Below are 17499 nucleotides of genomic sequence, written 5' to 3'. Positions count from 1 at the left end.
AGAAATCAGAGTTAAAGTTTTAGGTCCAGGGACCCCTTTCCAGAAATGTTAACTCTGATTTGTCTGCATAGATGCTGCCAGACCAGCTGACCTTTTTCTGCAATTTCTGTTTTTAAGGATTAAAATTGTTGACATGATGTGCTAAGTGGTTGGAGATTGCTGTAATGAAGGTACCTTCATTAATGCAGTAAGTATTTAGTCACCAAACAATTGTTATGTAGCATTTTTGGTAATCCAAAACAGTGAGCTAGTTCTGTCTATCAGCTCAAATAAAACTACAAATCATCATCTGTGCTTACAGCTGAAATACAGGTGTGCAGTCTTATTCACATTTTCATATGTTTATGGGTCATTTCACCTTCTGGTTTCTATTTATATCTCTTCCTCTGATTCAAATTCATCATAATCAAAGTCATGCAAATAATCTTGTGTAACATTTCAAATAATTTTATCTTATAATGGTGAAAGCAATGCCATTAATTTCTTCCTTGATTTCTTTTTGGTTTTTCTTCAGACTGTAATGGAACAATTTAATCCAGGATTACGGAATCTTGTAAATTTGGGCAAAAATTATGAGAAAGCTGTTAGTGGTAAGTATTCAATTTAAACACTTGCTGTACATTTAGTGATTCATTTTAAGATGTGCTGTTTACTGTATTTTATGCTTAATGTTCCTGGCCCCTCAAGGAAGAATCTCCAGTTACAAGGACTGATTATAGTCTTCAAGCAGTCCTATTCCTACAGGCTGGAGAGGAATGCTACTTTGCAAGCACAGTGCACTTGAAATCTTCAGTCATTCAATCCAAACAGTTTTGTAAAGTGCAGCACATAAACAAAGGTGCTTTACTTGTGAACCAGGATCTCTACTTACAGCTATTGATGTGTCAAAGTAAATATATTGCCAGTAATATTTGTGGTGATCCTAATCTTTGATTCCATCTTTATGAAAGATGTATTAGATCTTCAAGCTGACTTTTACAAAATCAAGTATTTTGGCTTTGGCAGGTAAGTACAATTGAGTAGGTAAAATAATATGTATGGGACTGAATTGACTGTAAAGTTGAAATGGTAGCCACATTTGTGGATTGGCTCTGAAACAAAAATATTCATTGGTAGCAAGGAAGTTGGGAAAGTTCATGAAAGAAATTAGTTAAGCTACGTGACTGGCTTTATGATCTGAGAACAACATTGTTACTTTTATAATTAACTTGGAATCCTTTCAAATTAAATTAATTTATCGAACAGTAATGGTGAGGGAGGTCAAAAGTAATTGCAAGAGCTGTTGATAAACCCTATTTTTTAAATAAATAAAGCTCATTTTGACAGTTCAGAGCTGGGTGGGGATAGCAAAAGGAGATAGGCAACGGGATCCCAGATGAAACAGAATAAGAAATAAAATAGTCAACATTATAATATAGATACAGATAGTCAAAAAGGGAGGTTTAGACCCAACACCAGGATTGGCCAAATATGAGGAACCATGAAAGGTAATTTCATAATACAATGTACAAAAGGGAATGCTATAAGTATTGCTAATTAAGACACAAGAACTGATGGAGGCTGTTTGTAGCAGTATGTACATCTGCTACACATCATGATGTGTAAATATCAGAAACGTGGCTAAATCCATTGGATCAAAATGATCATGTTTAAATGTATAGAGAGAGTGCACCTTTATTAGTTAATTTAATTTGGCAGAATCTGAAAGACCAAGTGCAGCATTCCAGGTAGACATCAATGCCAAAAAAAATAATGGGGAAATGTTGCATAAGGAGGAGCAAAATTTCCTATGAACAGATAACAATATATGAGAACAGAAGATATTTTGATGGAAGACTTCAGTAAATCAAATGTAAACTGGGAAAAGCTGTAGTTGTTTTGAGTTGGATAGCATTATTTTTGTAAAACTTGAGAAGCCACAAGAGAGAGTACTAATTTTTGACGTAGTATTCAAGTGATCTCGAACAAACTACACAAACTTGAACTTATTGCACCTCTTGGGTCTAGTGACCACAGATGAACAAGGTTTAACATTAGTTTAGTCTGGAATATAGAGGATCAGGACCTAGGTCTATAATTAAGAGCTAAATGTGATTAAATAAGAAAACAAAAGCAAATAAATTAGGAGAGCTTGTTAAGTAATACTTAAGGAGAAAAATTGGATCACTTTGAAAGGTTTGCTTGCTGAGCTGGAAGGTTCATTTCCAGACGTTTCATCATCCTACTAGGTAACATCTTCAGTGGGCCTCAGGCGAAGCACTGCTGATAATTCCTGCTTTCTATTTATATGTTTGGGTTTCTTTGGATTGTGATGTCATTTCCTGTGGTGGTCACTTCCTGTTCCTTAACTCAGGGGGTGGTAGATGGGGTCTAACTCGAATTGTTTGTTGACAGAGTTCTGGTTAGAATGCCATGCTTCTAGGAATTCTTGTGCGTGTCTTTGCTTGGCTCATCATAGGATGGATGTGTTGTCCCAGTCGAAGTGGTGTCCTTCCTCATCTGTGTGTTAGGATACTAGTGAGAGACGGTCATGCCTTTTTGTGGCTAGTTGGTGTTCATGTATCCTGGTGGTAGCTTTCTGCCTGTTTGTCCAATGTAGTGTTTGTTATAGTCCTTGCACAGTATTTTGTAAATGACATTGGACAAACAGGCAGAAAACTAGCCACGAGGATACGTGAACACCAACTGTGTGGGGGGGGGGGGGGGGGGGGGGACGGAATATCCTTTAAAGTATAAAAGATTGAACAGCATGAAGAGCGTGGACAGAAAACCACTGCTTCCCTTACTTGAAGGGTTAAGAAAATCAGGAACCACACTTTTTTTTTAAAGTCTCAAGCAGGAGGTTCAGAGGGGATTTAATGAGAAAACTAACCACCTAGAGGGTGGTGGAATGAACTGCCTGGGAGGCTAGTTAAGGCAAGTAACCTCAAGTCTTTAAAAAAAATACTTGGCTGAATACTTGATGTGTCATGACATTCAAATGGGGAAATGGAACTAGTGTAAGTAGTTTGGCAATGCGGTCTCAATGGGTTGATGTGCTGAAGGATAGTCTGTAGAAATAAACCCTCTCAACCTTGTAATTAAGGCTATTAGCAGTTTAGACTCTTCATCATAAGATAGTTGCCCAAAAAATACACTTTTTTTTTGCATCTGAAGACTGACTTCATTCATTTTTCCTAAACTCTTATCCTCTCAAAGTCCAGGAATAATTTCACTTTGTTCAGCTGTACAAGATTTGTGCAGATTCCAGTGGATCTGTTGGGTTTGTGGACTGTTCCTGAGCAACAGCTTGTTAGTGCTGTCATAGGAAGAATAACCCTTTGGCATCTTTCTGCAACAAATAACTTGGAATGTTCCTTTCTGCTTGTGAATTTGACATTCAGCTTTCTTGCAGGGATAACTTTTGCACCTGTGTTTTATCCTGCCATATTGTTTACAGCTAGGGAAGTTGATTAGATGATTTTACAGTCTCCCAGCGTCTGTATGACCAACTACCCTGCTTTTAAATTTAACATACGTCACCCAGTCAGTTGCTTTTGGAACGTAGTTCTGTCTGTCACCCATAAAACAGTAAACAATTTTGCTTTCCAAATTTACCATGCTAAAGGTGGGATAGATTTTGAATAATCTCCACAAGGGCAGGTGGTTGAGTTTAACTTCAAACAATAAAATCTGGAATTAAAAAAGCTAGTCTCAGAAGTGGTGACCAAAGACAGCTGTTTTAAAAAAGAAAATCTGGTTGGTTCACTGACGTCTCTTGGGGAAAGGTATCTGTCAACTTTGCCCAGTCTGACTCCAAACCCATACCAATGTGGTTGACTGAACTGCTGCCTGTAATGCCTAGCAAGTTATTTGGTAGATGACAAATGTAGGCCTTGCCAGTGGTGCTTGTATCCCATTACAAGAGTAAAGAGAACAATGGGCGTGTGCCAAATCTATACCTCTACTGTTGGAGAGTGTGTATGTGCATTTGCTTACATGATTTCCAGTTATGGCAATATCTCAAAAATTATAGACTGGCTCTAAATTGTTTGTACTGCCCTGGGGTTGGGAGCTTTTATATAAAATATTGTTTGTCTTTTCCCTTACCAAGCATTTTACTCACTGTCAATTTTCTTCAGCAAATCAATGGTCAACGTGGAACAAAGGGTCCACATTTCCATGTTGTATGACCCAAGACTCTATATTTAGTATTGCCACAGCTTGTTGGCAAATTTGGAACAACAATGTTAGGTGGTCATAATTCTACTTATCACTGTGCAGGAATAGGATAATTGCAATTGTATGTCATATAATACAACTGTTTTAAAGATGTTCATTAGAATTCTAAATGTACAGTGTGTACATCATCTAATTAACATAACACTACTGTTGATCTTCCTAAATTGCTTTCAAATGATGAATCCTTTGATCTTGTGAAAAGTCTCCCACGGTACACCTTTCAACGGTGCAGTGAAAGTCTAAATTTAAATTTTTCGTATTTCCCCCTGGCTTTCTTGCCAGTGTAGCTAAAATTAAAGTATGCTGAGAATAACTTTGCTTACCAAATCTAGAAATTGAGGTCCAGAAAACCTGCTTAAAAACCTAATTAAATTTATAACCTAAGCATGGTGTTATTTTTTGTTTTGGCACCATGCCTACATCAAAAAATGATATGAGAAGGCAAAGTACCTTAAGTATGCATGATTTGGAGATGTCAGTGTTGGACTGGGGTGTAAAAAGTTAAAAATCACACAACCCCAGGTTATAGTCCAACAGGTTTAATTGGAAGCACACTAGCTTTCGGAGCGACGCTCCTTCATCAGGTGATTGTGGAGGGCTCGATCGTAACACAGAATTTATAGCAAAAATTTGCAGTGTGATGTAACTGAAATTATACATTGAAAAATTGATTGTCTGTTAAGCCTTTAATCTGTTAGAATACAGTGATAGTTTCACTTCTTTCATGTGTAAATCACAAAACCCTTTTTTTTAAAGTTGCATTCTCGGGTTAATGGTGATAGCTAGACAATATGTTGAAGGTGTTAGCTCCCTGTGTTCTCTGTCTATGACCTGATGTTTAGATTGATTCTAATCTAAAAAGTGAGATAACCGAGTTTTACATAAATTCATGCAGTTTTTGAGCTCAGAGTTCTACATGAATGTATGCAGTTTTTGAGCAAAGTGCAATGTAACTCTGCAAGTACAAATTCACCACACAAAATATGTGTGCATGTGGGTCTTTGAGCAAAGTTCGGTACCCATAGGGAGGCCCTCAACCGGGACCTTGGGTTCATGTCACATTACAGGTGATCCCCATTGCACTACACACACACACACAGATATTCCTATACACACAGACTTTCACATACACACGGACACAGGTACACACAGATGCGCACACAGACACCCACACACACACTCCCACACATGCACCCCCTCACAGACTTAAGACACTCTGCATTCACTACACACGCACACTCTCACACACACTCTTCACACTCTCTCTCTCTCACACTCTCTCTCTCACACTCTCTCTCTCACACTCTCTCTCTCTCACACTCTCTCTCTCACACTCTCTCTCTCTCTCTCACACACACTCTCTCTCTCTCTCTCTCTCACACTCTCTCTCTCTCTCTCACACTCCTCTCTCTCTCTCACACTCCTCTCTCTCTCTCTCTCACACTCTCTCTCTCTCTCTCTCTCTCACACTCTCTCTCTCACACACTCTCTCACACACACTCTCTCTCGCGCGCGCGCGCACTCTCGCACTCTCGCGCACTCTCGCGCACTCTCGCGCACTCTCGCACTCTCGCACTCTCGCACTCTCGCACTCTCGCACTCTCGCACTCTCGCACTCTCGCACTCTCGCACTCTCGCACTCTCGCACTCTCGCACTCTCGCACTCTCGCACTCTCGCACTCTCGCACTCTCTCTCACTCTCTCTCACTCTCTCTCACTCACAACACCCACCCCAGACAGACAGACAAAGACCCACATGCACGCATATATTTTGTGTGGTGAATTTGTACTTGCAGAGTTACATTGCACTTTGCTCAAAAACTGCATACATTCATGTAGAACTCTGAGCTCAAAAACTGCATGAATTTATGTAAAACTCGGTTATCTCACTTTTTAGATTAGAATCAATCTAAACATCAGGTCATAGACAGAGAACACAGGGAGCTAACACCTTCAACATATTGTCTAGCTATCACCATTGTTAACAGCGAACCCGAGAATGCAACTTTAAAAAAAAAAGGTTTTGTAATTTACACATGAAAGAAGTGAAACTATCACTGTATTCTAACAGATTAAAGGCTTAACAGACAATCAATTTTTCAATGTATAATTTCAGTTACATCACACTGCAAATTTTTGCTATAAATTCTGTGTTACGATCGAGCCCTCCACAATCACCTGATGAAGGAGCGTCGCTCCGAAAGCTAGTGTGCTTCCAATTAAACCTGTTGGACTATAACCTGGTGCTGTGATTTTTACCTTCAGTACAGAATCCTTGAAGTGTTTCCCAAGCCAGAAAACAATAATGAAAATGTAAGGAAGGACTTCACACAAAAACAAAATAAAGAAACTTATCAAATGTACTAAAAATTTATGGTGGAGCAATTATCTAAATTTTTTGCCAACTTGGGAAAAATAAACTGGGAGGGAACAAAAGCAAACTTAAGAAGCAAAACTGGTGAGTAGGTGAAAGAGATTGACTTTTAAAATAACATAATCATCTAGGATGACATGAACAACTAGGATAATATCAGCAGAAATAGTATGATTTGCAAGACAGCATTTTGTTTTTTTTTTACAAAGTAACGATCAAAGTTCAGGTATGTATTTCTACATTTTAATAAAAAATTCTGAAATGCTCCTTGATATTCTACAGGTGGAAAGGATGGCTTTTTGGTTTTTGAAAAACATCAAATAGCTACATATATGCTATTACTTAAAGCAAGAAGGGCTTCCTGAAGAAGGGCTTATGCCCGAAACGTCGATTCTCCTGTTCCTTGGATGCTGCCTGACTTGCTGCGCTTTTCCAGCAACACATTTTCAGCTATTACTTAAAGCAGCCTATCCCCTGACTAGTTGTCTTGTTTTAATGTCTATTAACTCTGCTGTCTTTGTATCACTGAACTCTCTTGAACATCATTGCTTCCACTCTTAAGTTAAAGCTTTGTCTTTCATTTCTTCAGTGATACATTTTTTAAAATCTCATAGCTGTTCTTGTTTTTCTCTTATTAACCTATTTTTCTAATCTATTTGTTCAGAGATGTTACTACAACCTCTGGAGCAGGTGGGACTTGAGCCAAGGTGTTTCAATCCAAGGGTAGGGGTATTACCACCGCATCACAAGAGACTCTTCTTGTTTTGCTCTAAGTTCCCCTAGTTCTAGTCAAAACCTGATGTGCTACTTTCCAAGTTGATTTGTGGCTGAGTAATTTGCCAGATTCTTCCTTGCATTGGAAGTGTCACTGCTGAAACTGCAAATACAAATTATAGCTGATTGGTAAATGGGTCAATCCACGCAACACCTCTCTAGTTAAGTGGTGAGCAATTCAGTAGTTACTTCATTAACGGCTACTATTACTGAAAGACCGTGATAGTTCCAATTATCTAAAGAGTTGAAATAGAAGGCTTTTAGAGATAATAGATACATTGAATTTGACAGATTGAATATTGATACATTCTGGAATAGTTCATGGAAAGTGGCAAATGTAACTCCACAATTTAGGTATGGAGAGAAAAAGAAAACTGGGAGTATAGACTGTTAGACTAACCATAGTCCTGTACTAAATGTTTGAATCGATTCTTTTTTTTTAAAAAAAGTGCTAACAGAACACTTAGAAGATAATAGTAAGGTTAGACAGAGTGTACATAAATTTATGAAGGGGAAATAATGTTGAATGAACCTGTTAGTTTTTCTTTGAGGATATAATTAGTAGATTAGACAAGGGAGAAACAGTGGATCCGACATATTATTAAATTTTCAAAAACTTTTGATTAAGATCCCATGTAAGAGATTAATAAACAGTAGAGCACATTTGATTGGCGTAAATATACAGGCCTGGATTAAGAATCGATTACAGACAAAAAAATCAGTAGGATAACTGAGTCTTTTTCATGTTAGTGGGCTGTGATTAGAATGATCAGTGTTTGGGGGAGTGGATAGCTATATCAATGATTTTGGTGCAGGAATTAAACATAATATTCCTAAGTTTACAAATGACAATAATAGTTGGGAGTGGGAATTAAGGTAGATGTAAAAACTCTTCAAGGGGATTTGGAGAGGCTGTGTGAATGTAGTTAGCTGCCAATTCTTTGCACAATGTGGCAAAATCTGAGGTTATTCACTTTGGAAGGCAAACAAATGCAGGGTGAAATCTTGTAGGGGTTTGAACAACATGGGCTGTGATGAAATTGGCAGAATCGTGCAAGAAGTCTGGCAAAAAATAAAGGGAGAAAATGAACTTTTGAGGGTAAACTTACAAGTGATATCCAGATACACAACAAAAGCTTCTTTAAATGTATAAAAATAAGAGGCCAGTGTGAATGTAGACCCCTTCAGGAATGAAGCTGGGGAAATAATGAAAAAGCAGGAAAAGCGGTGGAGTAGAATAAATATTATGCATCAGTCTCCTTGGTAGAATAAACAAATGTCATTCCAAAATACCAAGTAATCAAGGGGCAAAAAGGGGATAGGAAATAAATACTGCACCATTACTAGAGAAAAAGTATTGGGAAACTAATGAAGCTAAAGATTGATCTAAGTCTGCTGGATCTGATGGAATGCATCTGAGGATTTTAAAAGAAAGAGCTACAGAAATACTGGATTCACTAGTTGTAATGTTCCAAGTGTACTTGGATTCTGGAAAAGTGCTGCAGGTTTGTAAAATTGCCAGCCTAACACCTTTATCCAAAAAGGGAAGTAGACAAAAATAAAAGGTAACTATAGGCCAGTTAGCTTAGTATCGGTTGTTTGGATTTCTAGAAAGTGTTTGATAAAGTACCACACGTTAGACTACTTAATTAGATGAAGTTCCAAGATGTTGGGGATAGATTGGCTAACTGGCATCAGAAACAGTCCAGAGAAGGTTCATTAAGTTGATCCTGGGTATGGGGAAGAAGTTGAATGAATTGGGCCTGTACTCATTGAAATTTAAATGAATGTGAGGCAACTTTATTTGTAGAAGACAGAGCTGAAGTAAGGGGACAGTTTCAGAATGACAGTTTATAACTAGTGGAGTGCCACAAGGATCAGTGTGGCGCAACAATCATTTACAATTATTTTAATTACTTGGATGAGTAAAGCCAATGTACCATAGCCAAGTTTGCAGGTGACACAAAAACAGATGGAAAGGCAAGCAGTAAGGGTGACGGTCTGAAGAGGAATATACACAATTTTGAGTGGGCAAAAACTTGGTAGATGAAATAAAATAAAATGTAGGGAAATGTGAGGTAATGCATTTTGGCAGGAATAGAGGAGTTTAATATTATTTAAATAGGAAGAGACCGAAAGCTATAGCATACAGGATTTGAGTCTTTGTGCATAAATCGCATTCAATTAATACAGAAGGCAAATGGAATGTTGGCTTTTATTTCAAAGAAAATTAAGTATAAAATTAAGGAAGTCTTGCTAAAAACTATACAAGGCACTAGTCAGACCACACCTGGAATATTGTGATCAGTTTTAGTCCCCTAAATTAATGAAAGATATATTGGCATAAGGAGGAGTCCAGAGAAGGTTCACTCGGTTAATCCTGAGTATGGGGGAGAAGTTGAGTGAATCAAGGCTGTACTCCTTGCAATTTAGAAGAATGTGAGGCAACCTTATTGAAATGTACACAATTATTAGGGTACTTGCCCAGCTGGATGCTGAGAAGTTGTTTCTCCTTGTGGAGTTCAAGATTAAAGGAAGAATCTCTTAGTAAGGGATTGCCCAGTTAGTACAGAGTGGAACTTCTTCTCTCCAAGGATTATGAATCTGGAATTCTTGACCAGAAGGGATAATAAGAAGCTGAGTCATTAAGTATATTCAAGGTTGAGAGTTTTTTTTCCATTGGAGAAAATTAAGGGTTATAGGGAAAAGGCAGGACAGTTGAATTGAGCTCATGTAATGGCAGAGCAGGCTTAATGGGTTGAATAATCTACAACATCTCCTGTTTTGTGGTCTAATTTGAGAGATGACGATGGAACCTATGGTGAGAGTGGAGGAGATTATGACCACCTTCTTAAATTCCTCCAGACAGCTAGGACTGTAGTGAAGCAGGTAGCAACCCTGGACAAGACTGGCATGGTCCTATGTCATGGTCTCTATTGCTGATCCTGGGGAAAGAGGACATCCACTTCAGTGTAATCTTGTCTTGTGTAGTGATAGGATAGACTATCACTACACAATTGTTTGAAAGCAACTAGGCTTGAAAATCTGTATGGCTGCTTCTTATTTTTTGAGTTCTTGCATTTTAGTCAAAAAGCCGATCCTTTGTGTTTATTGTGTGGGGATAGGTTTAAGCTAATCCAAAAGTCCGGCAATATGTTCTGTTCAGTTGCTGAAATTGAGCATGCGGGTGCAGCAGGTAGTGAAGGTGACAAGTGGTATGTTGGCCTTCATAACAAGATGTTTTCAAATACAGGAGCAAAAATGTCTTGCTGCAATTATACAGTACCTTGGTGATATCATAAATGGAGTATTATGTGCAATTTTGTTTGTCTTAACTGAGGAAGGATGTTTCTGAAGGATGATTGCTGGAATCTATAGAAACTAAAATCTAAAGAAACTATTGGTTAGAACTATATTCACTGGGGTTTTGAAAAGTGAGAAGAATCTCTCAAACCTTTAAAATTCAATGAGGACTAGACAAGGTAAATGCAGGGAGGATGTTCCTGATGGTCTGGGAGACCAGAACCATGAGTCACAGTCCAAGGATTTGGGGTAGGCCATGTAAGAATTAGATGAAAAATTTCTTCAACCAGAGAATGGTGAATCTGTGGTCAGTGAAGGGCCAAAACGTTGAATGTTTTCAACCTGGAGTTACAGTTCTTGAGGGCAAAAGGGATCAAAGGGTAGGGAGAGAAAGCAGAAATAGGGTAGTGTGTTGGATGATCAGCCATAATGATATTGATATCAAAAGGATGAATGGCCTAGTCCTATGTTAAAGCAACTGGAGAGGCTAATTCAAAGATAACTATAATCTGAGCTGAGAGTAATACTGGACAAATTCAATGCCAGCATGAAACCCAGCTTCATAGACCATAAGTTTTGCTTGCAGTTTGTTTAGTACTGGTCAGTAACTGAACATGCATAAGACTGCCAATTAAAAACAAATTACATAAAAGCAAAAACATACATTATCTTACACAATTTAAGTACTATTTAAAAAGGTCTTATTACAAATATCAGAAAATACCCTCCACAACAATCTTACAGATACTCAAACTTGATTGGAGGGTTACCCTGTTTGCACTTTAAAACCCCTTGGTTGGGGGCATGGCTATACTTTTTGTTTTTGCTGCAAAATCCCTAAATTCACTTGATAAGACTTTTTTTTTGTTCAAGTTTCTTCTGAGACCCTGAAATAAACTGCAGTGGTTCACTTATTTCTTAACATGGGTTTCTTAAACTCCCTTCCCACAGCCTTCTGTTTCTGGAGCTTGTCTGTTGATTGTCATTAAAGTGGGATTTCCTATTCCATGACCTGACTATTTTGGAGACTGCTTAACTGCACTGCTGGTTCTCTCTCTTTCTGAAAGAAAACTTGTTTCTGTCTCCCTGTTATAGGACACATTGTTTCTTGGCAAAGCCCAGTTTTGCTTTGTCTCTTTTATCCTGGATTTTAAAGTACTAAACTATTCACCTCAAGGTCTTTCCAGATTAGTTTAAGGCTTTTGAAACAAATTCCAGACAACAGTGTATCACTGACAATTTAAAAATTAAACGAAGACTATGTCCTTCCCTGATTTAATCAATATGGTAGAAATATAAATTAAACTTAAATCTATATGTCGTTTTGTCTGTTTTAGAACTTGTGTTTTCAAATAGTAATACATCATAGACCTTCATCGCAACAGTATGCATGAATAGCATCGGTATTCATTTAATGTCAGTGGCCCACCCTTGTAGATGTATGATCTCTACTTGAAATGATTTAGTAATTTTATCAGAATTTTAAAACTATTAACATGCAATTCCTGTGTTGTTATAGTTGTGATTTGTAAGTTGAGTCAGTTGGTAAGATGACAAGTGTCTTCTTTCGTGTTGCTTTTTTTTCAGCAGTCAATTTGGGAGTTTAGAATAGCAGGAATGGAGGTTAAGGCAATTGAATGTTCCTCATGCAGTATGTGGGAGGTAAGGGTCACCTCTAGTGTCCCTGCTGACTTCATTTATGGGAAGTGCACCCAACTCCAGCTCCTTGAGAACTGTGTTAGGGAACTGCAGATGGAGCTGGATCATTCATGAGGGGGTTATTGAGAGGAGTTAGAGGGAAGTAGTTACTCCACAGCCACAAGAAGGTAGATGGGTTACCATCAGGGTAGGAAGGGAACCAGCAGGCAGTGCAGGGATCTCCTGTGGTGGGTCTCCTCAACAATAAGTATACAGTTCCGGTTACTGTTGAGGGGGATGACTTACGAGGGGTAAGCAATGGGGCACAGGTCTCTGGTGCAGAGTTTGTCCCTGCTGCTCAGAAAGGAAGGGGAAGAGGGGCAGAGCTTTGGTCATTGGGGATTCTGTCGTTAGGGGACAGATAGGAGATTTTGTGGAAATGAGAGAGACTCATGATTGGTTTGTTGCCTCCCAGGTGCCAGGGTTCGTGATGTCTCTGATCGTGGTTTTGGGATCTTTGAGGGGGAGCAGGAGCAGCCCCAATTCATGGTCCACATAGGCACCAATGACATAGGTAGGAATAAAGGTGGGGATCTAAGGCAGAAATTCAGGGAGCTAGGTTGGAAGCTCAGACTAGAATAATCAGAGTTGTTATCTCTGGTTTGTTGCCTGTGCCACGTACTAGTGATGCAAGGAACAAGGAGAGAGTGGAGCTGAACACATGGCTGCAGTAATGGTGCAGAAGGGAGGGTTTTGGATTCTTGGATAATTGGAGCTCTTTCTGGGCATCTGAACCAGAGGGGTATCAATATCCTGAGGAGGGAGAATTGCTAATGCTGTTCGGGGGAGTTTAAACTAATGCAGCAGGGTGATGGGAACCTGAATTGTAGTTCCATTAATCAGGAGGTTGAGGGTAGTGAGGTCCGGGATGGATTTACAAGGTCGCGAGAGGGCACCGGCAATCAGGATGTTTGTTTGAAATGTGTGTACTTCAATGCCAGGAGCATCCGGAATAAGGTCTATGAACTTGCAGCATGGGTTGGTACCTGGGATTTGGATGTTGTGGCCATTTCAGAGACATAGCTAAAGGAAGGACAGGAATGGTTGTTGCAGATTCTGGGATTTGGATGTTTCAACAAGAACAGAGAAGATGGTAAAAGAGGTGGGGGTGTTGCATTGTTAATCAAGGGTAGTATAACAGCAGCTGAGAGAATGTTTGAGGACTCATCTGCTGAGGTAGTTTGGGCTGAGGTTAGAAACAGGAAAGGAGAGGTCACCCGGTTAGGATAGGTTTTCTATAGGCCTCCGAATTATTCCAGGGATGAAGAGGAAAGGATAGCAAAGATGATCTCGATAGGTAGTTGCTATGGGGACTTTAACTTTCCCAATATTGACTGGGAATACTAGAGTTCATGTAGTTTAGATGGGTCAGTTTTTGTTCAATGTGTGCAGGAAGGCTTTCTGACACAGTATGTAGACAGGCCAACAAGGGGCGATGTTGTATTGGATTTGGTACTGGGGAATGAACCCGACACGGTATTAGATTTGAAGGTTGGTGAGCACTTTGGCGATAGTGACCATAATTCAGTTATGTTTACAATAGCAATGTGCAGGGATAGGTATATACCGCAGGGAAAAAGGTATAAGTGGGGGAAAGGCAATTATGATGCGATTAGGTGAGATTTAGGATGGAGAAGGAAACTGCAGGGGATAGACATTCTTGAAATGTGGAGCTTATTCAAGGAACAGCTCCTGCAAGTTTATACCTATCAGGGAGGTTGTTGTCGAGAGGGGGAGCCAAGGTTTACTAAAGAGGTTGAAGCTTTTGTCAAGGGGAAGAAGGTGGCTTGTGTGAGGATGAGGTGTGAAGGCTCAGTTAGGGGGCTTGAGTGTTATAAGTTAGCCAGAAAAGATCTAAAGAGAGGGCTAAGAAGAGCCAGGAGGGGACATGAGAAGTTGTTGGCAGATAGGATCAAGGAAAACCCTAAGGCCTTCTATAGGTATATCAGGAACAAAAGAATGACTAGTGTAAGATTAGGGCCAATCAAAGGTAATAGTGGAAAGTTGTGGGTGGAATCTGAGGATATAACAGAAGCACTTAATGAATACTTTGTCAGTATTCACATTGGAAATGGGCAGTGTTAGTGAGAATACGGAGAGCCAGGCTACAAGATTAGATGGGATTCAGGTTGACAATGAGGAGGTTTTAGCAGTTTTGGAAGACTGAAAATAGATAAAACCCCAGGGCCGGATGGGATTTATCCTCTGATTCTCTGGGGAGCTGGGGTGAGATTACAGAGCCTTTGGCTTTGATCTTTGTCATCATTGTCAACAGGAATAGTGCCAGAAGACTGGAAGATAGCAAATATTGCCCCCTTGTTTATGAAGGGGAGTTGGGACAACCCTGGTAATTATAGGCCAGTGAGCCTCACTTCAGTTGTAGGTAAGATTTTGGAAAAGGTTGTCAGAGATAGGATTTATAATCATTTGGAAAGGAATGTTTGATTAGGAATAGTCAACATAGTTTTGTGAATGGTAGGTCATGCCTCACTAACCTTTTTGAGTTCTTTGAGATGGTGACAAATAAGGTGGATGAAGGTAAGGTGGTTTATGTGATGTATATGGACTTCAGTAAGACGTTTGATAAAGTTCCACACGGTAGGCTTTTGTACAAAATACGGAGTTTGGGATTGAAGGCGGTTTAGTGATTTGGATCAGAAATTGGCTAGCTGAAAGAAGACAGAGGGTGGTGGTTGATGGGAAATGTTCATCCTGGAGCTCAGTTACCAATAGTATACTGCAAGGATCTGTTTAGGGGCCACTGCTTTTTGTCACTTTTATAAATGATCTGGAGGTGAACGTAGAAGGATGGTTTAGTAAATTTGCGGATTACACTAAGGTAGATAGAGTTGTGGATAGTCCTGAAAGATGTTGTGGGTTAAGGTGCAGACCTGGGCTGAGAAGTGGCAAATGGAGTTTAATGCGGAAAAGTGTGAGGTAGTTCACTTCGGAAGAATAAACAGGAATGCAGAATACTGGGCGAATGGTAAAATTCTTGGCAGTGTAGATGAACAGAGATCTGTGTTCAGGTGCATAAACCCCTGAAAGTTGCCACCCAGGTTGGTACGGTTGTTAAGAAGGCATATGGTGTGTTGTCGTTTATTGGTAGGGGCATTGAGTTTCGGAGCCACTAGGTCATGCTTCAATTGTACAAGATACTGGTAAGGTTGCACCTAGTGTTGCTTGCAGTTCTGGTCACTGCATCATAGGAAGGATGTGGAAGCTTTGGCAAGGGTTCAGAGAAGATTTGCTGGATGTTGCCTGGTATGAAAAGAAGGTCTTATGAGGAAATGCTGAGGGAACTGAGGCTGTTTTTGTTTGAGAGAAGAAAGTTGAGAGGTGACTTAATCGAGACATAAAAGATAATCAGAGGGTTGGATAGATTGGACAGCAAGAACCATTTTCCTCTGGTGAAGGCCAACACAAGGGAACAGAGCTTTAAATTGAGGGGTGATAGATTTAGGACAGATATCCAGGTAGTTTCTTTGCTCAGTAGGGGCATGGAACGGTCTGCCTGCAACAGTAGTAGACTCGTTGACGTTAAGGGCATTTAAATGGGCATATGGATAATAATGGAACAGTGTAGGTTCGATGGGCATCAGATTAATTTTACAGGTCGGTGCAACATTGAGGGCCGAAGGGTCTGTACTGCGCTGTAATGTTCTATGTTTTACATCTTTCCCTTCTGAATTAGAACATTGTACCCACTGGTGTCACGCGCTGTATTGCTTGAGTCCCCACATCCTGTTGGTCTGATTGCAATAAGATACTTGCCTTGTTGCAGAACATGTTTATGTAAACTTTGTGTTTGCATATAAAATTGGTAAATAAAGAATATAAACAATATTACACCCTCCGTATGACACTTGTAATTCTACATTTTACATGGCATTACTTGGTATCAGTGCAGTGATTTGGAATAAAATAAGCATAAAATGCTAAAAGTTATTCTTTCATACTATTTGAGGCTGAAAGCCACATTAGTATGTGCTCCAGTGACCTCAGCCAAGATGGGACAGTTTGATTTTAGGATGTTTTAATTGTGGGGTGTGCAGGAGGGGAAATGGCACCAGAAGAGGTTCTTGTCGGCGTTAGAATATTCTGTTTTGCTGATAATGTCTATTCAAAGCTATTAATATTTTGGTTTTAAAAGTGGACACCTATTTGAAATCCTGCAAATATTCATCACTTGAATTTCGGCAAGACTCAGACTTGTGCAAAAATTTCTCATTTACATTTGTAGTGTTTGCCCATCTGAATTCTGTTTCGAACACAAACAACATTAGTTTGCATTTAGTCAGTCCTGTGAGGTAACAATGGACAATTGTCGCACATCAGTATTATTAACATAATTATAACAGCTCCAAATTGAATTATGAGTTACCCTGGCATTTTGAAAGTGGGCAAAAGGATTTGTCTTGCCATAAATATTCAGTTAATTTAGTTTATAATGCAAGTCATTATTAGTTTATTTTGGAATTATTAAATTTCAATGTTTATCATTTGCATATCCCTATCTAATTCAAGTGATCTTTCTGGTAATTTGCCTTACCAAGTCCAGTGTCGATGTAACTATTGTTGCAGATTGCCTGTGCTCACCTTTCTGATAATATATAGCTTATGTATATAGGTAGTTTAGTGTTGAATGAAACGTACGTTAGAGAAATGCTTCTTGCTGTTGGTGTAAATCTGTTATTTAATAATTTATTGCTGGTACACATGGAGTGCTTCAATATTTGTATTGAATTTATTCATCACTGTCCATTTTTTTGTGTCTATCCATCTGAATTGTTTTCAAATGATGCCATAATATTATTTAGATTGTCAGTTAGAAAATATTACCCATTTAAATCTTTTGTTTTACTTAATTTCTCAAAAAGCAAGAACATTTCTTTTTAACAATTCAAGGTAATCAAAGCAATTTGGTTTTGTTTTACAAACATACAAATCTTGACTGGTAGAAAAATACACTGTGGTCCACCCAGGCTGTCCTATGAAGTTGTGATTCTTGGCTAGTCCATTCTGATACATTTTCATCCCACCCAAAATCATTACCTGGGGTTGGTGAAAATCATTGTTAAGATAGTGGGCTGGATGCAATCTGAACCTGCCTCTTGACTGCTACCCAC

The 17499-nt window shown here is 39.1% G+C and overlaps 1 protein-coding gene across 2 annotated transcripts in view; it reads left to right on the top strand.

The window, feature by feature from the left end:
• baiap2l1a (BAR/IMD domain containing adaptor protein 2 like 1a) overlaps nucleotides 1-17499 on the top strand; it is a 155782-nt gene that overhangs the window by 4495 nt on the left and 133788 nt on the right. The window contains exons 1-2 of one of the 2 annotated variants that reach the window (XM_087997907.1): nucleotides 132-187; nucleotides 515-590. In XM_087997907.1, the coding sequence (XP_087854033.1) occupies nucleotides 521-590 (70 nt within the window). In that variant the 5' untranslated portion in view covers nucleotides 132-187; nucleotides 515-520. Of the gene's footprint in view, nucleotides 1-131; nucleotides 188-514; nucleotides 591-17499 lie in introns of those variants that run through there. The other variant, XM_043711357.2, reaches the window with a different exon arrangement.

Source organism: Chiloscyllium plagiosum, unplaced genomic scaffold, assembly GCF_037043375.1.
Source record: "Chiloscyllium plagiosum isolate Xiang-an unplaced genomic scaffold, Cpla_swu_hap1 HiC_scaffold_20, whole genome shotgun sequence".
In the NCBI taxonomy this organism is placed as follows: domain Eukaryota; kingdom Metazoa; phylum Chordata; class Chondrichthyes; order Orectolobiformes; family Hemiscylliidae; genus Chiloscyllium; species Chiloscyllium plagiosum.
Note: the sequence above shows the minus strand (reverse complement) of the source record. Positions and strands in the feature narration are given on the sequence as shown.